General features: G+C 62.1%; 1 protein-coding gene across 8 annotated transcripts in view; it reads right to left on the bottom strand.

The window, feature by feature from the left end:
• The window catches only part of TSNARE1 (t-SNARE domain containing 1), a 90153-nt gene that overhangs the window by 51365 nt on the left and 19757 nt on the right, over positions 1 to 19031 (bottom strand). For 2 of the 8 annotated variants that reach the window (XM_080803050.1, XM_080803052.1), the window contains exons 2-6: positions 11004 to 11104; positions 8890 to 10774; positions 8112 to 8237; positions 1855 to 2004; positions 333 to 827 (exon numbers count right to left, since the gene is read on the bottom strand). In XM_080803050.1, the coding sequence (XP_080659176.1) occupies positions 333 to 827; positions 1855 to 2004; positions 8112 to 8199 (733 nt within the window). In that variant the 5' untranslated portion in view covers positions 8200 to 8237; positions 8890 to 10774; positions 11004 to 11104. Of the gene's footprint in view, positions 1 to 332; positions 828 to 1854; positions 2005 to 2656; positions 2871 to 8111; positions 8238 to 8889; positions 11105 to 19031 lie in introns of those variants that run through there. The other 6 variants (XM_080803057.1, XM_080803054.1, XM_080803051.1 and 3 more) reach the window with 5 other exon arrangements.

Genomic DNA, 19031 nt, shown 5'->3' with positions numbered 1-19031 from the left:
TCGTGTCTCAGGTGTGAGTGCGTAGCGGGACCGCACGAGAAAACGCGTTTCTTTCCGCAGGTGCCGGTCCAGAGGCAGGAAACAGACATCCGCGTCTTGTGGGCGCCCGAGTCCCCACCCCACAGCCGGGCGCAAGCGGGCAGAGGCAAAGCCCGGGGGAGGCAAGCGCAGCCGCCGCGCCTCTGTGTCCCCGCGCGGCCACGCCAGTGTGGGCGCGAAGGAGCAGGAACCGCCCCAGGAGCGGCGGCGGAAAGCCCCTGGGCGGGGGGACGTGGGCAGCCCCGGCGGGTCTCTGCTTCCTGCCCGCCGGCCGGCGCGGGCGAGGGACTCACCTCGGGGCGTCTCCAGGCCGAAGTCCTCGGGGCACAGGGCCTGGCAGGAGAAGGTCTTGGCCACCGCCTGCTCCACGGGCGTGAGGGCCAGGGCCTGGGGCCCCCCAGGGCCGACGGCCGCGCGCCGGAGCTCAGCCAGTTTGCGCCGCACGACGGCGCGCAGGTCCCGCCACTTGTGTTTGAGGTCCACGAGGTCGCGGCGGCAGTAGCCCAGCGCGTTCACGGCCTGCAGGATGCGGCTCCACACGCGGTACCGACGGGCCGGCTCGGCCTTCAGCAGCCCCGTGCCGAACAGCAGCTGGTGGTGCTTGCTGACCTTGGACACCAGGACCTCCGTCTCCTGCGGGCAGAAGTTGGGCTTCCTCTTCTTGGCCCGCGTGGCACTGGGCCCCGCCAGCCGGCTGTGGACGCCGCCGGCGGAGTCCTTCCTCGGGCCGCCGGCGGGTGGCGAGGGAGGCTCCGGCGTCCCACTGCCCTCAGGGGTGACCCCTGGCCCTGGAAAGGCACCAAAAGGTGGGTGTTTAAGGCCAGGGGCTGGTGGGGGTGGCAGCCGTGGCTCCCAGGGCGCCGCCTCCTCCTCTGTGGCTTCGGCTTCAGGCATGGCTGCCTGCACCCAGTACCACCCCCTCCCTGCGGGGTGTCCAGAGGCCCGCGTCCGAGTCCCAGCCCTGACACTGCCTCGGGCACGATCCACCTTCCTGCCAAGCCGTGAGCGCACAGCAAGTGGACGACAGGAGCAGGAGGGCAGGCAGGTCGCCGTGGCCGTGGCCTCCACTCCCTCTGTGCCCCCACAGCCCCCCTCTCCTGCGCTCCTGGGGGTCCCTGGGCTGGGCAGGCACACAGTGCCCAGCCTGCAGGCCTGTGCCCACTGGGGGGCCTCTTCAGCAGCCAGCCTGTGCCTACCAGGGGGCAGAGGGACCCTCTATAAGGGCAGAAGAGGCAGCCCCCATGAGACCATGGGTCTCCCAGATGCAAGGAAAGAGCGAGTCCCTGACACTGAGAGCCCCTGAGGGCAGAGGGACGTGTGAGTCCCTGGGGAGCACTCAGAGGGCAGCCTGTCTCCCCCAGGCCCCTATCAAAGTGAAAGGCCACCTCCTCAGAGGCCCACACGCCCTCCCCTCCCTAATGCACATGTCAAGGACCCTGACGCTCCCTTACCCCGTCCCCCTGCGAGCAGCAGCCGGGCTCTGGAGTGAAGGGGCCACGTGAACTCGCCCCACAGGCTGAGCCTCCTCCCTGGAGCCCAGGGGGCCCTTACAAGCACCAGCCGTCACACGACAGCCCTCCCACCTCCGGCCCAGCCACATCACGCTGTCTGCCACCCTTGGGGGAGGGGAAGGTGAGTGGGGGTGAGGGGCGGGCCACCCAGAATCCGTGCTGCAGCCTGCCCTCTGCTCCACATGCCTGCACCCCCCCCACCTGACACACCCAGCTCCCGCCGGCCAGCCCTGCCCCCAGCACCTGGCATCTCCAGGTGGCCTTTCCCAGGTCCCCCCCAGATCCAGCACCCAAGTGGAAGTACCTCGCTTCCTGGCCCTTGGGCCTCTGGGTGTGCCCGCCGACCCCAGATCACCTTCCCCGTCCTTGCCCACGCAGGGGTCCTGCGGGCTGCTCTCTGGCGACGGGCAGGGGAAATGGCGGATTCCGTACTCAGTCCAACATGTGGCGCACTCTACGGACAGCAAGGGACATCACAGTTACACCCCGCCTGCCCACAGAGCAGCTCAGGGTGCTGGGGGCAAAGCAAGGCCCCACCCAGGACAGCAGGTGCCCTGAGCCCTCCAAGTATCCATGCTGAGAAGCTCCACTCAGGCCAACCTCTTCCAAGAAACCCTCCCAGATGGCCACACCTTATGCAACAGCCACTTTGTCTGAAGACCAGCGGCAAATCCAGGACTTTAAATGTTCCCCGTCTGTAAACCGTGATCATTCTGAAAGGCCAGACAAGGACAAAACCACCGAGAGCAGGTCTGTAGGTGTGGCCCGCAGGCCAGACCAAGCCTTCCACGGGCGTCACCCATCAGTGACAAAGACATACAAAACCCGGGGGTGAGGACGTTGGGATTTTGGTGACGATGTGAAATCACCGCGCACCATCCTGTTCATAAAACATCGTTCCAGGGCACAAGGAGAGTGAAAGTACAAACAAAAACTCGTCCTTCCTGGCTGCAGGGCTGAGGGGCAGTGGGGCCGGCACCAGTTGGCCTCCTCCCCACGCGCACCCCCGAACAGCCCACACAGGGTCGGACCCCAAGGACATTCTCACTGATTCAGAAACACGTCCTAAACCCGTTTTGCCAAAATTTGTCAACCATAAGACACACCTCTCACCACCTGGAAAGACGGGCCTTTCAGCCTGTGGCCCCGGGCCATCTGTGCGACCTTGTTTGCTCTGGAGCTCTCTGAAGGGCAGTTTCCACGAAGCAAGCTCTAGGAGGTCACGGCTGAGCTGTCCGAGCACGCCCACAGCTGCCCTGAAGCCCAGGGGACACGGCCTGTCCCGGCCGGCCCCAGCACCCAGCTCCCGAGGCAGCTCCTTCTCGGAAAAAACCTTGGACTCGCATCTCCCAAGAGAATGGAGAGCAACGGACACCCATCCAGCTCATGCACTGCACAACAGGGACAGAAGGGCTGCCGTGAGTGATCCCCCCTGGACCCCACCTCTGGTGGGAGAGGCCTCAAAAGGCCATCTCGGCCATCCTCTGCCTGCAGACAGCAGGGACCCAAAGTGCACAGGCAGCCCACGGGGCTCCCGGCCAAACCTGGGGGAGAAGGAAGGGCTGGGCGGCGGCCAGCTTATTGGGGAGGGAGGTCCCCACGCCACAGCCAACTACAGCACAGTGGGTTTCTGACTCCGACAACAAGAGCTCTCCTAGACATCCGGGGAGGCAGGCACGGACCTGGACAGTCACAGCCCGTGAGAGAGAGGCCATGGCCGAGGCCCTCCGTCCAGATGTCTCTGTGGGTCTGAGGGTCTGACCATGAGCCTCCAGGACAGGGACCATCTCCCAACAGGGCAAATCAGGGCAAATCCTGTCACTTGTCCCTCTTCCCAAAGGGCTTGGCGGGGAGCCTGTGGGATGGGTCCTTTCCCCAGACAGCCGCCGCCAGGCTCTCCTACAGGCCCAGGAACTTGCCTAGACCAGTGAGAAGAGGCACAGCTGTCCAGGCACGTGGTGACCAGGGTCACCATCTGCTTCGGAGCCCCCAGAGCCCCTCCTGTGGGGAGCAGAGAGAAAGGGGACCAGCTGGCGGTGGCCCATGTCACTGCCCACATCACCACGCGACGACCTCCCCATGCTGGCATCCGGTCACGGAAGCCCAGGCCCTGACCACCTCCTCCTGGTTACTCCATGTGGTCCAGACACCTGTGAAGGGGCCGGTCCGGTCCACCCTCCAGAATCACATGACCCTTAAACTTTGGGGTGGGGAGCCTAAGGCAACATTTCTGATTATTAGAATACGCACAGTTACGGGAGAAAGTTCAAACACAGACAATTAGAAAGAAACGATAAAGACCGTTTGCAGAGGTGGACACTGTGACCACGGCAGCGGGGGGGTCTCGCACAATCAGACACTGCAGACACTGCTTCACTTTCCTTCATTCCGCGCACCTGTCACCGTGTCCGGACGTGTGCACAAGGCACCCAGCCACCTTCTACAGCTCTAGCTGACGCCCACGTCACAGCCGCCTCCCTCAGCACAGTGGTGACCGCACTCCCGCGTTCTCGGCCCACGCCGCCTTGATGACATCCTAGTGGCACAGGAGGAAGCAGGGCCCGGCCAGGGGAGGGGCGGCGGCAGGGTCTGGGAGCAGCCGACCCCCGCGCCCTCTCCTCTGGAGCGAACCGGCTCCACGGGCACAAGGCCACCTTCAAGTCTGTGTGTCTGGGCCGCGGGCAGGCTCGGCTGGGTTTCCTATCTCTTCACAGGGCTGGCCCATTTGGAGAAAGATTTTTAGGGTTTCCTTTGATTCATGTGAGTTCTTTGTGTGTTAGTAATCTGCCAGTTGGCTTTTTGCCATGCTTTTGCCATGATCCTACTCCGAGGGATCACCCCAAGCTCCGCGTAATCACCTGCAGGCTCGCGTGTACCGCGCGGTGCTTGGTACGCAGCAGGTCCTGGGTGAGGGCAGCAGCGCCTGCACAGACAGGGGTCTCCGCCTGGCCCCAGCGTCCTGCCTAGAGCACCAGCCCAACCATGAGAGCCTTCCCGCAGCCCCCCGCAGAGGAGAGGGTGGGGTGCCAGCAACAGCCAGGCTTCGACGACGGTCAACAAGTCAGGACCACGTAGGTCCTTTCCTGACGAAAATGCAATTAAGTAGACCTCGTTTTAAGAAACAACTAGAAAAAATTACACACGGTTGGAAACAATGAACTACCGTTCTAAATAAATCTGAGGGGGGAGAAATAGTAAAATAAATAAATAAAAAACAAACAATTGCTGAGTCAAAGAACAGATCATAGTGGAAATAAGAAAACACAACCAAATTTTATCTTAAAAATACTGCTCGCTTCTGAACGTCTAACAGCTAACACAGTGATGCACACTTACATCCTCAAGAGTTTCTACTACAAAAGAACAAAAACTGAAGATGAATGACGTAAAATAAACATCCAACTTAAGAATCAGAAAAATAAAACAGCATCAACTCAAAGACAGAAGGAAGACGTGGTACAAGTGCGAGCAGAGAGCGACCACACAGTGGAAGAACCCCGAAGTCAGTCCTTCGGGGAGACTCAGGAAACGGCCAAGCCTCAATCAACGCTGATTATAAAAAAAAGGAAATAGGTAAAGTACAAATGAGCCCTTTGAGAAATAAAACAGAGGATGTGATGCGGATACTGGGACCGTTAACAGAACAGCGGCACCACAATGGTGGGCCGTGTGCAGCCCTCGACCCTCGTGACCACCCGTGCTGAGGCAGGAGCAGCAGAGCGGGGCAGGCAGAGCCCGGCCGTGCCCGTGACCACACCACAGTGCTGCCCCGTCGACACCAGCAGCTACTGTCCACAGTCAATTTCAATAAATCCAAGCATTTTAGCAAAGCAGACATGTGTCTCAGAAAACACAGTTTAGCAAAACTGACCCAAGAAGAAACAGAGAGCCGGACGGTGTTGACGACGGGAGAAGTGCTAGTCAAACAGCACTCCGCGAGGAAAACAGTTTTAGAAGCCTGGACAGTTTCAGAGCAAAACCCCAGAAACGCTTCAGGAACGTGCAGTCCCATTCTTCCAGACGCCACATGGGACAGGAACACCATGCCGCCTAGCGTCACAGAGGCTCCAGGCAGCTTAGAAAGGCGGGAAGAAGAACGGACACATTGGGGGAGGAAAGAAATGCTGCTACTTACACACGACCCCGTCCAAACACAATACCTGAGAGTCCCCAAATTCTTACAGTTGACAGGAGCTCAGCAAAACGGCACGACATAAAGCCAGCACACAAAAACCAATAACAGTCGCCAGGAAAACTGTGGTTCCTTCCAGAAATAAACTTCTATGGAGAGAGAAACAAACGTCAAAACGCTGGAGGGGAATCTCGAGCGTCAGAGAGACTTGAAAGGCCGGTCAGTCGACTGCTGCACGCGGTCTTCCATGGCCCTACCACGCGCCACGGAGCCACCAAGCCCTCAGAGATGCCCAGGCGCATGGGACGCTCCGGTTATGCACACACGGAGCCCCTCCCCTGCAGAGGCAAGGGCACGGGTCGATGGGAGGCGTGCTGCATCTGGGACTTGCCACCGAATGACACGACGGCAGCCCAAGGTCACAGCAGCCGAACCGGCCACAACGGACTCCGGATGAGGTACAGAGGGCAGCACTGGGGACCGTTGCCTCATCATATCTGCTTCCCCATGTTGGAAACTGTCCATATTTAGGAAGTTTAAAAACAAGGCACTTAAAAATCAAAATCTCTGGACTATGCTTTTTTCAAAAAAACCAATTGTCGCATACGTGTACCAGCCACGAAGATTTGGAACGTGTAATGCTCAGAGTGGTACCTCTTCTAATAGCAAAAAATGTGGCTTTTTTTGGTTAAACTTAATAAAGGATATATAAGGTCTTTATAATGAAAGTTATAAAACTTTACTGAAGACCATGACAGAAGATTTGAGAAAGAGACACGCGTGCTCGTGGACCGGGAGCCCACGAGCAGTTTGGACGCCGGGCCTCGCCACGCTCACGCCGCGGACGCACGGCAGCTGCAGCCCAAACTCCAAGCCTGATGAGGGGATTCTGAAATGTGTGTTCTGAGCAAAGGGCCAAACACCCAAGACGTGTCCGAGGGAAACAAGTAGAGCCACTTGCTGTGAAAAACATCAGAAACCCTACCTCTGAGAATGAAGGCGGAATTTTGCACAGGAAGGGAAAAACTGACCAGGAGAACCTACACGGAAACGCCCTTCATCGCAGAGCTCCGACTCTGCGGGTCTGTAGAAAGGGGACGGCACTTTGAATAAACAGTCCCAGGACCACGTGTGGTTGAGAGAGAGAAATATGGGGTCATGGTTCCGCCCTCCCCGCACGCCACCCCACAAACAAAGATCAAAGCCCGGTGACGGTGAGGACAGACCCACAGACGGACAGCAGCCCCATCAGCGTCCGAGGAGAGTACACAAGACACCAGGGTCATCTCGTGTAGGATTCATCACACCGGACAGAGTCGCAGACCAGTCAGAAGAGATGGGCGCGCTCGAGCGAGCCACGAAGGAGAACTCTGCTCCCCAGGAACGCACACTCCCCAGCAGATGCCACACCGAGAAGCCAACTGAAGAGGCACAGAGCGAGCGGACAAGGGTTTCTCTTCCAGAGCACGTAAGGAAACCTGGCAAGTCAGTAAGATGATGGCAAATGAGAGTCCGCTGGAGGACAAATGGGTCCACGCCAGCGGTCGCCACAGAAATGTAGATGAAAGCCCGAGGAGACCACGCCGGCCCTCGGGCTGCACACATTCACCCTCCAACACTGGCCCCCACTCCGCAGGTGAGCCCGGGGCGCCAAGGGCAGCCCAGGCAATGCCAACAGCCCCCCACACTGCCACGGGCCACACACGCTCAGTGGCCCTCACACGTGGACCAGAACGGGTGCCACGCAGCCAGGGAGCAGGAAAACAGAAGGGAACAGCGACTCAGGCATCGGGGACTCGGGAGCCAAACCAGCGAACGGCCAGTAAGACAAATCCTGGGGGTCCATAAACAAAGTTCTGAGACGTGCAAAGCCAGCGAGATGTGGTGTCGGGACACAGACCCGAGTGACAGCAAGGAAGCCCCCAACACGGCCCTCGGGGCAAGGGCATCTGGGGAGAGCGCAGGCAACTTAGTGCTGCTCTGCCCTGTGCCAGAGCGTGGTGCCTCCCCAGCCCCACGAGCCTCGGTTTCCTCCTCCGTATTTGCAAAATTAAGGCCTGCACCGCACGGTCATTAGGGAGACCAGGCCAGGCCGTCCATCCGCTCTGCCAGCGGCCAAGCCCCCGGGCACCTCTAGAGCAGCTCGGTGCCCCCAAGGAGTGCCGGCTTGGTGCCGGGAGGACCGCAGACACCAGGTCTGCCCCCTCGGCAGGGCAGCCGCACCCAGAAAAGCCTCCCATGCTGCTGACCTAGCCCAACACTCACAACCCCGTCCCAGCCAAGGCTGGGGTCACGCACCCCTAGCCACAGGCAACGTGAGTGAGAAAGAATGCACCTGCCCCTGCTGCCATCACGACAGCAGAGACCCGCCTACTGCCACCTGCCCCCCCCCCCCGCCCGCCGCCAGCACTGCGAGCCACTGTCATTACCTAGGGGTTGACAGCCTTGTCTGGAGGGTCCCCCGAAAGGGCCATGGCTCCCCGGGCCACCACTGCCAGCGACGGATCCGTAGGACATCTTCTCACGGAGAGCAGGGCCGGTGCCTTCCCGCAGAGCTGGAGGAGACAAAACCCGGGTCGGGAGGGAGGAGAGGAGTTAGTGCTCAGGTTCAGGGTGCGCTCGGGCCCCTGCCTGCCCTGCCCACCAGCCCGCTCCACTTCCTCCTCACCCCAGGCGGCCCCAGGCCCACATCTCAGCTCAGCTGGGCTCCTCCCGGGCCCAGGCAGTGGCCCCACGGAGCCCCTTCAAGGTGCCCCCTTGTCCCACTGTCCCATGTGGGGACAGGCGCTGGGAATAACCTCTCAAAGACTGTGGTGGTCCCAAGCAGAGCCCCAGGGCCCCGTGCTCTCCCCTACAGAAGCCCACCCCCCACCGAGCTGAGAACCCAGGGGCTTGAGCCACCTGCCCCCTCCAGCTCCAGCTCAGTCCTTCTGAGCCACACAAGACAGCAGGACGGCCAGGGACAGGCTGCCGGGGCTGAAACCACCTTGACACTTGGTCCCTACGGAGCTGGGACGAGACACTGACCGTCCCCAGCCTCAGGGTCCTCATCCACAAAGCCAGGGTAATGAGAGGACCTGCCCCCAGGCCGGCCGTACAGAGCAGGTGACGCACACTGATGGCGGGCACTCAGAAACCACCGCCTGTCTCCGCGCCTGAGCACGACTCCAGCCGTCCCTGCCGGAGATGGCTCAGCATCCCACTCACCGGATCGCCTCCGCCGGGGAACCGCGGCTCCGGGATGGCGGGGAGGGGGGACGTCTCCAGCCTGACAAGGGCCCCTGGGGCCCTCCAGGGTCACTGGTTTTCTGGGTGTCTGCACGGGGGCCACTGGGAGCACACGGACTCGCCCAGCGTCTGCCTGATAGACCACACGTTCCCGACGCCACGCAGCTCACACAGCGCTCCCAGCGGGCCGGCCGGGGCTCTCCGCACCTGCAAGCCGCAGTTCCACTCAGCCGGACCCAGGTGAGCTCCGGGGTGGCGAGAAGCAGGCCCAAGTCCCTGGGGTCGGTGGGAGTGTGCACCCCCCACAGCTAGGACTCACCCAGAACCCCAAAGAGCTATGGCTTACGTGGGTAACATCTGCCAATATTTACTGCGTGAGAAATTAAAAAGAAATTTTTAAGATATATTTATTACTCTGCTTCAAAGTGACAAGAAGCCCATTACACGTTAAGCTGACGTCTTTACAGAACAGAGCCGTGTTCTCCCAGATAAAACCATTCGGTGAGAAGAGCCAGAGTGTCTGATTCTTGGTGACTCTCTCGGCGGCTCGACAGACGCGCTGGTTCTCACGCCTGCTTCCGGTCAGCTGTGACGCGACACTGCTCCGAGCATAGGACAGAATCTGGCCACACACAGGGGAGCTGTCTGCAGGGGCTGCTGCGGACCCAACAGGGACTCGGGGACCCTCAGGGATGCCCAGAGTCTGCACACTCTGGGGACCCCTGGGGAAAGCATGTGGTTTTCCTTCCCACGGGTCCCAGGCACCCACCTGCTCACCAGCACCTGACAGCCTGGGCCACACCTGAGAACACGTCAGATGTGGAGACGGAGCCCGGGACTCGTGGGGACGCAACATGGAGAAAGCAGTCCCGGGAAGGACAGCGTAAAGGGGTAAGCATGCAGCGGGCACCCGGAGCCCCGCACACCCCCACACGCCTTACACAGGCTCACACTCCATCCGCACAAAGACTGAAAGGAGGCCCCACTGCTTCCTCACGTGCAGACGAGGACACTGAGGCACGAGGGATAGGCACCCAAGGCCATGCGGCTTGCGGCCGGCAGAGAAGGGCTTGGGATCCAGCAGGGCGACCCCGGTGCCCGTGATCTCACTGCATGGCCCCTCCGAGGACGAGTCCAGGTCACCCAGCCCCTCGCCCCCATCCCGAGAGACAGGAGACGCTGTCCCAACACCCATCAGGCCGCTGTCGGCGCCCAGAAAACAAACACCCAGGCTCCGAGCGAGGGCATGGCAGGTGCAGAAGTGCAGAGCTCAGAGGGAAGGGGCCGGGACGGCGTGGGGGACGCCACCGAGGGAGCGGAAGGAAAGACGAACAGCCCAGGACCAACTGTGCTCCCACATCCGGAGGACAGCAACCGTGGGGACACAAACACGCCCAGGGAAGGGGACGCAAGACCCAGAGCTCATGGCCACGGAGCGGAGCGCTGGGAGGGGCCTGCCCTGCAGGGCACACGGCCCACAAAGACAGCACCCAAAACCACGGCAGCCCCAAGCAGCACAGAAGACGCTTCCAGACAGAGATCGGGCCCTTCCCTGTCCTTCCGGGAGAGGACGCAGGCCGTGCTCCACCCAGCACAGATGATCCAGGAAGCAGTCAGGTGGGACCGCCTGCAGCAGAAGCAAGACGAGGTCCCGGGGCAGACGCTGTGCCGGAGCTGGGAGAGTGACCGGCTGGCGGGGTGGCAGAAGGTTCCAGAGAGACTCCCTCGGGGAGAGAGGGAGGACGGTGGCATCGGGACACAACCAGGCTCCAGGGAAACGCAGTGAGCGGGACGGGAGGGCGATCCGGGTTTACCACGAGGGCCGGCCCCCAGCAGCTACGTAGTTAGGAAAGGCCTCCTCTTCCTGCCACGGGACGGTGCAGCCCGGAGGGGCCCCGGGGGGAGCGAGGGGCAGCGGATGAGCGTGTGTGCGCTCAGGTGTGCGTGTGTGTGTGCATGTGCTCCAGCATGTGGGTACACGTGGGCTCAGCTGTTGTGTGTGTGCACGTTTGCACATGCATGTGTGTGCATGAGCACGTGTGTGCAAGCGCGTGTGTGCGAGCACGTGCATGAACGCTCACGTCAGTCCTCACCCTGCACGTCGACACACCAGGTGGGCAGCAGCAGTGACGAAGCACGGGACCGAGGGCAGCACCTGCCATCCAGAGATCCGCCGGCTCAGACGCGGCTGACTCTGGGGAAGGAAAAAGGAACGGCTGCTTTGTGTCAAACGACATTTTTCCTCCAAACTTTAGACGTGATTCATCTTGACACACCAAAGCTTCATTCTAAGATTCCAATGAGACCGTCATCCAGAAAGAGGAGTCTGGAAACAGAGCAGCGGGCTGCGGGGGCGTCTGCCTTGACCGGCTCGCCCAGGCGGGGACCCAGCACCCTCCTCAGACGTCTGCAGGGCGGCCCCAGAGTGGCCGTGTTGTCCTGGAGGGGCTACGAGGAGCCCAGGCGGGCTCCTGGGAGGCCGGGGCACAACTCGGCAGACAGACCCTGTGTCCACCGTGTCCAATGTGAATGAGGTGGCCTGGTCCTGGCCTTGGGGACATGAATGTTAGTTGGGAGTCAGCCAGAGTGTCCCGTGATGAGGCCTCCGACAGGAGGGCGCAGGGACCTGGGGGGCATGGCAGGAACCCGGACGGGGCGGGTCTGGTAGCCCCCTGAGGAAGCAGCTCAAGCCACGTCCGCGCAGAAGCAGGAAGGAGCCGGCCACCCGGCTTTGAAGGGAGACGCGCGGCACGGCTCTGGGAGGACGGGAGGACAGCACGCACACCGCAGTGACCAGGACCGACAGCAGGAAATGACGGAGGCCAGGTGCGTAGCTCTAGGGACTCTCGCAGCCCAAGAGGTCTCCGGCACAGGAGGGCAGAAGAAAAGGGACAAAGGGGCCGAGGCGGCTGCCCTCAGCGGCATCCGGGCACGGGAAGGACAACGAATGGCTGGTCTATGGAGGAAGGAAGGAGAAAAGACCTCCCAGCCACTGCCCGTCTGACTTGCGATCCATTTTGCTGTGCCCGGAGCACATGTCCACGCTGTGTGGGAGATGGAGGTGGCCCACGGCCCGAGCCACGGAGAGGCACCCCAACTTGGGGAACAGAAACACGAAATGCCAGCGCCCAGCCTCTGCCTGCCGCCTTGCGCCCGGCCCAGCCGGCCACTCGGCGCCCCGAGCCCCTGGGGCGCCCGGCACCAGCAGACAGCGAGGGGCCACAGGCTCGCCCCCAGGCTCCCCAGGTGCCCCGTGCCTGGGCTGTGCCAGCCGCTTCCTCCACGCCGCTCCCGCCCACCCAACCACAGCCAGTTCACGTCCCGGCTCCCCCATGGGCGAGGGCGGGCAGCAGGCAGAGCCAGATGAGAAGGGAGGGGGCAGCTGGACAAAGGAAGCTGGGGCCACTGGTGGCCGGCTGGGCGGAAGCTGCATCAGGGCCCGGCCGGAGGGCGGGACAGATGCCGCCAGGCTGCAGTGCCCAGGAATAGCCCTGGACCTCCCCAGAGCGGTGGGCCGGAGGCCGCAGGAACAAGGTCGGCTCCCAAGGAAGCCTCCCACTGCGCAGCTTCCTTGAGCCAGGCCTGCCAGCCTCCTCCGGCCCTGTGCCCCCAGGGCTGGCGCCAGGCTCTTCCCCAGCCCCCTCCCCGCGCCCCCCGCCAGCAGCAGCCTGGAGGGGGCCATCTGTCCCGGCGCAGCCCAAATCCTGCTCTTTGGGCAGCAGAGGAAGCGAAGGTGCCAGGGAACGCCCCAGCAACGCAGCCCTGCCCCCAGGACAAAGCCCCTCGGCCCAGGAGAAGGTCAGATGGACAGCAGGACGCCACTGGACCCTGGTCAGGAGGGAGCACCCGGATACAGCTCTAGGCTGGGCTCCAGTGACCTGGACTCCGGGGCCAGCGCTAAGACAGGGCTCCCAAGCAGGACACGCTCCTGCCTGCAGCTTTCCCCCATCGGCCTGGGGCACTTGGAGGCAGTGAATTCCGGAGACTACGGCTGAGCCTCCTGGCAGCAGACACGGAACGGTACTTTCTAGACTGGGGTGCCCTAGAACAGGCCCTGCTCTCTGCAAGCTGAAGGGGACCCCAAAGATGGAAAGCAGGTCCTCCCCGGGGAGGTCCGCGTCTCATCCGTAACACGGGCGCTGCCCGGCCCTCAGGGGACCAGAGTCAGGAATGAATCAGTTCATCTCGGTCTTGGTCCAGTGGACCTGACCTGCACCGTGAAGGAGACACAGCAAAATCAGCATCACACAGTGCCCTCGGGGGCCTCCTGCTCCAGCTGGGCACAGACAAGGAGGGGTGACACGCCATCATGCAGACCTTCACCCCAACCACCCTGCCTCAGTCCCACCCAGACCTCACCCTGCCAGCAGCCCTGGGGACCCGGCCCTCGGGCCTGCGCTCTGGCCTGGGGTGCTGTCCTTCACCCGAGTCCTCCCTCCTCTCTGTCCTGCACCAACCCCAGGGCTCCCCCTGCTCCCCCTCCCCTGCCTTTCCTCCCCACCCTTGCACAACCGCAACCCTGGTTACCCCTGCTTTCTCGGCAAGACCTCGCCAGCTCCCCTCCCGCCATCCCAGCCAGCCCTAGACACACGGTGAGCCCCCTCGGGCCACACTGCCAGGCCACGGCCCCGACCACGGGCTTGTCCTGCCGCTCTGAAGCTCGGAGTCCCTTCTGCCCCACCCACTGAACCAGAGCGAGCAGAGCCAGCTCGGAGCAGAGTCACAGGACGCAGCCCACACCCAGAGAAGCGCCAACACGGACAGCGGCGAACAGACACCTGCGCTCCTCGGCGCCTCCCGTGTGCGGAGTGTCAGCGGGGCGCAGACCAGGAGACGCGCGCGGCACTCCAGAAGGAAAGCTGGCCACCCCCCACCCCCGCCCACCGTCTGGATCCCCCTGCCAAGAACCACCATCTGCTCACCTGGGGGCCCGCTGGGAGGAGACCTGCAGCCCGCACCACCTGGCGCTGCTCCCCCGGGGCCCGGCCGCCAACCCCGGGAGGCCCAGTGCTGCGTTGCTTAGAGACCACAGCGCTGCCCCAAGGAGGGCAAGGAGCCCACGGGGATGCCCGGTCCCGCCCCCACAGCTCCAGGCGGCTGAGCGGCCCAGGCTGCCTGATGATGGGAGGGCTGGGCGGACACCACGAGTCAGCCTTGCGAGAGCCACTGGGGGACTGTCGCCATCTGGACCCACCCCTCCCTCCAAGGGCTGCTGCCCACAGGCCCAGGGACATGCTTCACCCATGTGGGGTGCTTGAAAGCCAAACCAGCCTGAGAGTCTGGATGAAGGCCTCGACGTCACCAGACCTGGGGCGGGGGCCGGTCGCACCGGGCAACAAGACAGAACTGGCACGTGGAGGACATCTGGGCTGTGTGTGTGGTCGCGGGGGCTGCGGAGAAGACCGGACGGCTATCACGGGCTCGTGGGAGGGGTGGAATCATCCGGGCCGCGGACACCCGGATCTAATCAAACCCAAATCTTTAATATAAGAAAACCAAACTCAGAAAGAGAAAGTGACTTCTTCCAAATCACAGGCACAGGCAGGATCTCGGAGCGGCCACCCGCCCATCGATCCGCCGTCGCGGCAGCGGCTCCAGCCCACCCCTCCCCAGCCCTTTCTCGGCATTAGGCACTGGGCCCAGGTCCACCTCACGGGGGTCTTCGCTGCTGGACCACGAGCCTCGTCCTCACCCCTCCCTCACCCCTCCCTCACCCCAGCATCACCTCTGCCCCGATGGGAGCCTGGAGGCGCCATGTGAACTCCGTTCTCAGTGTGCACACTGTCCAGACACGGACTGCGTGTGTGCAACATTCATGACCTGCCAGCTTGGCCCCCGCACGGCCGCTCACAAGCTCTGCCCCATGGACACGAACACGACCCTGAGACGAGAGTGTCGCATCCGCGTTACCTTCCCGACTGCATCCCTGTGCCGTGCTTGTGTAAGAGGCCACGGAGCCCAGGACCCAGGAGCATCGCAGCTGCAGCTCCCAGTCAAGCCATGCAGAAGGAAACACGCGAGTGTGCACACGGACACGCGGAAGGACGAGCCACTGTGGGGAAGGGGGCTGTGGCACACGCAGCGTGCCCGCTAATCTGGGGACTCTTGTTTAAATCTAAAATTACTGTGTCCAAAAATATTAAGTTAAAAATAAAATTAAAACTCACTGCAGACTTTTTTAAACTCTAGAAGTAAGTCTGTCAAAAAGGTACAGGATCTGAACACAGAGAACTGAGAGCATCTTGAACAAAAGGCGAGCGAAGACGCCCCGTGTCCACAGACGGGCGCTCGAGAAGCCGGGATGAAGGCTCCCGCGTCGGCACGGACACAATTTAAATGCTTCCTAAAACTAAGAAGTCCCTCCCGTTTTAAGCACAAGCCACTAAACAACTCTTAGGAAAAAAAAGAAAAAAGAAATACTAAAATTAAGAGATTTCTAAGAAAGTAAAAACCCCAAAAGTGAAAACCCTGCGTAAGAATGTTGATAAGGTACCTTTAAAGCAGCGATCAGAGAAATTAGTAACGCTACTTGTTTCGTTACAAAAGGTGAAAGCAAACTCACGTCTCAGCTGGAAGGTGTAGGAACAGGCACCGTCTTCTGAGGGAAGCTCGCTCAACGCCTGCGCCGCAGGGGCTCTGAGCGTGGAGGGCAGCGCCTGGGAACGGCGTCTGCTTGGGTGGCCGTCACCCGCGTGCCCTCGGCTGGGACCGGCCGCAGCCCTGCTGTCTGTCACCACAGTCCGTGAGCCCGAAGCAGCTCGAATGCCAGGAGGCCACGCCGAGGGGACTGTGCGGGAACACAGCCGTTCCCAAGACCCGCCGCATCCCCCCATCCCCTTTCCCACGAGCTCGGTCCGGTTTTCTGTTGCTCACAGCCCAAGATTCTTTAATGAATACACCTACCTTAAAAAAGGTTCAAGAGAAACAATACAATAATCCAAGGGCAACCAAAAAAAAGAAACAACACAAATAAACGTAGGCATTAATATGGCAGAAAACAGCAGCCCTAATTTACAAAGCAAAATCCAGTTTTCTAAAATACACTCACGAAGACGACGGCCCGGGAGCGAGCGCACTCACGCAGAGACAGCGGAAACACGCGTGTGCGACCTGGAACGTTCAAAGGGAAGAGTCGCCCGGAGCCAGAGCTCAGGTTAAGGCAGCCTAAGGCCCCACTTGCAAATCTCTGTGCAAATCAGTGGTAAAACCCCGAGGACAGGGGCTCCGTCTTAGGAAAGCGCAGTCTGCCGAAAGCGACCCACCGGAGGCAGCCCGCACAGACGAACCCGGAGAGAAGAAACAGAAACAGTTACGGCGAAGCCTCCCACTGCAACACCAGGGCCAGACGGCGGTGCGGGGGTCCCGCCACGTCCCCAGCGCTCCGACAAGCGTTCCGGGGCACCGGCGGTGAGGGAGGCGTCCTGACGCTTTGTAACGAAGCGTGTGCGGCGCCGGTCCCCGAGCCTGAGAAGCGCCGTGCAAACACAAAATGGCAAACAGCTTCGGCATGGACGCAAGAGCGCCAAACAGAACCCTAAAGACAAAACTCAGAACCCCGCTCCTTGTTGTCCCAGGAACGCGAGGCATGTCCGCTGTCCGGAAGTCCACCAGCCCAACAGACCACACAACTAACGGACCAAAGGCAAAGGCTTACAAGGCCCCAACAGGTGCCAACCACATTCCCGATGCGAGCGCTGAAGAACTTTCTAGAAACGATGAAATAAATACCCGTTAGATAAAGGTCTGGGAGGGGGCCTGGGTACCTCCACACCCAGCACCACCCAACTCTGCTCTGGAGGCAGCGGCCAGGGCCACTGGACAGCAGGGGTCATCACGAGACGACAGAGGGCTGGAAGCAACGGTCCCTCGTGGCCACTGGCTCAACGGCACATTCGCCAAACGCACGTGGGACGCCGTGAGTCCGAGCTGCGGGCAGAGCAGCCGGCGAGGGGCTCACAGACAGCAGCAGCCTCCGCGCACGCAGACACCCAGCGAGAGGCCGGGCCGGCGGAGAAACCCCATCTGCAGTGGCAACGACGAAGCCCGCACACGTGGGAACCGACTTCCACGCACGTGGAGGCCAACGGGAAGCACCGGCCACGGGAAACCTTAGCACGGCCTCGACGACAGAGAGTCGGCTCTCAGCCCGGACGACCCAACCTCATGAAGACGTGCCTTCTCCACCTCACCAACACCAGCAAGCATCCTTCCAGGGCTCGGCAGGCTGGCGGGGAGGTCCCGTGGGAGACCGCAGGACAAACGAGAGCCAGGACAAGGGCAAACAGACCCGCAGAAGGGACCACTCTCCCCGGACCGGCGACGTCCCAGGGAAGGGAGCGCTGGCCCAGGCTGCGACACGCGTGGGTGTCTGGAGCACATCCTGCGGACCAAGGGCGTCCGACACGGAAACGACGCGCGTGCGATTCCGCTTTCCAGGAACGTCCGAAGAAGCAGATCCACGCGAAGAGAAAGCAGACAGGACGCTGCCAGAGGCTGGGGCAGAGGGGCCTGGGGACGGCCCACTCGGGGGGGTGCCGTTTCTTTCAGGCTGGAGGAAATGTTCTGGCACTGGAGAGTGACGGTGGACCCACAACTCGGTGCACAGACCGAAAACCACGGAACGGTTCGTTCCAAACGGCGAACTTCCGGGCATGCGAATTCTCTCTCCACAACCACCGGAAAGCTGCTACGATTGAAGCTCCGTGCACGAAAACATAAACCAGTGGAATGAGGACGCCTGGAAACAGAGCGGCTAGGTAACGAATGGGGCATCTCAAACCAAAGCAGGACCGTCTGGTAAGCGGCGCTGGGACATCTCGTCGCCGCGGGGGGACGACAGAGCGGTCCAGGCCCACCCCAGTAAAAAGAACACGTTCCTAATGGCTCGTGGCTATCTGGGTCCAAGATCAAAGGGTCTGAGGAAATGGAAAGGTGGGCTCCTATAACCACGGGCGGAGAGTTTCCCAAGCAGGACACAACCTCCAGAGGCTGCGAAAGGAAAGGCCACCCACAGGATGGCCCCCAGCCCCCTCCTCATCCAGGCCTCCGAGAGCAGGCACTGCCCAGGGCCCCGCCTCTCAGGGACACTCAGGGAGGACACTGGTTCCGCAGAATGTCCTCTAACTGTAGTGAGGCCGCCTCCCCACTCACCAAGGCCAGACAGCTTGTCCTGTGGGCTTGTCAGGGCCCAGCCGCACCCCTGCGTCCCGTCCGCACCCCGCACCCGTCCCCCCTCCTCTGCTCCTTCAGGCCACCCAGCCACTCGGACCCGCACCTTCTTCCTGGCACTTTCCCCCCTTCCCAGCCGCGGTGCGGTGCCACGAGAAGAAAAGAGAGTGGAGGGCAGGCCCAGGACCGGGTCCCTGGGAGGAGCACCCTCTGGTCTTTGAAGCGGCCACAGGGCACAGACCCAGCTGGAACCACGGGGGCTGCTCGGCTGCCACAGCCCGTCACGGCACAGCACCCTGTCTTAAGGGCCCTGGGAGCCCAAGGCCCGGCTCGGCCAGGCTCACACAAGCAGGAGGTGGAGCCAACACCCAACCCAGAGGGGAGGCAGGGGGATGGCAGTGACACCAGGACTCTCCCTCCGACACTCCACCCGACCCCCAACTTGCCCAAGACACCAGGACACCGTGAAGACAATGCAGTCACGGTTGCCCTCCAGGAGGAGGCCAGGGCGGGCTTCAGAGCTCCTGCCAGGGCTGCCCCTTGGCCACGGTCCCCCAGGTCCTGCTCCCGGCTGCTGCAGGAGCCTGGGCTGGCGACAGGTGGGAACCGTGACGGCAGGAGACCCCGAGACCACCACACAGCAGAGGAGTGCTGGCCCCAGTGTTCCGAGAGTCACCACATCACCAGCCCCTCTGCCGAGCGCACCCACGGGGGTCTGCCCTGGCACAGGGACACCAGGGAGACGGGGCCGAGGGGGGGCCTGAGGGGGAGGTGTGTCAGGGGGCGGGGCCGAGAGGGCAGGGCCCAGGGAGGGCCGGGGGGGGGGGGGGGGGGGGGAGGTCGAGGAGGGCCAGCGGGGAAGGAGGGGTCGAGGGCAGCTTGGGGGGACACAACCCAGCCCCGCTGGCTGGGGCTCCAGAGACGGACAACCTGGGCTGAACCCACTGCTGAGG

This window comes from Martes martes (genome assembly GCF_963455335.1).
Source record: "Martes martes genome assembly, chromosome: 4".
NCBI classification, from domain to species: domain Eukaryota; kingdom Metazoa; phylum Chordata; class Mammalia; order Carnivora; family Mustelidae; genus Martes; species Martes martes.
Note: the sequence above shows the minus strand (reverse complement) of the source record. Positions and strands in the feature narration are given on the sequence as shown.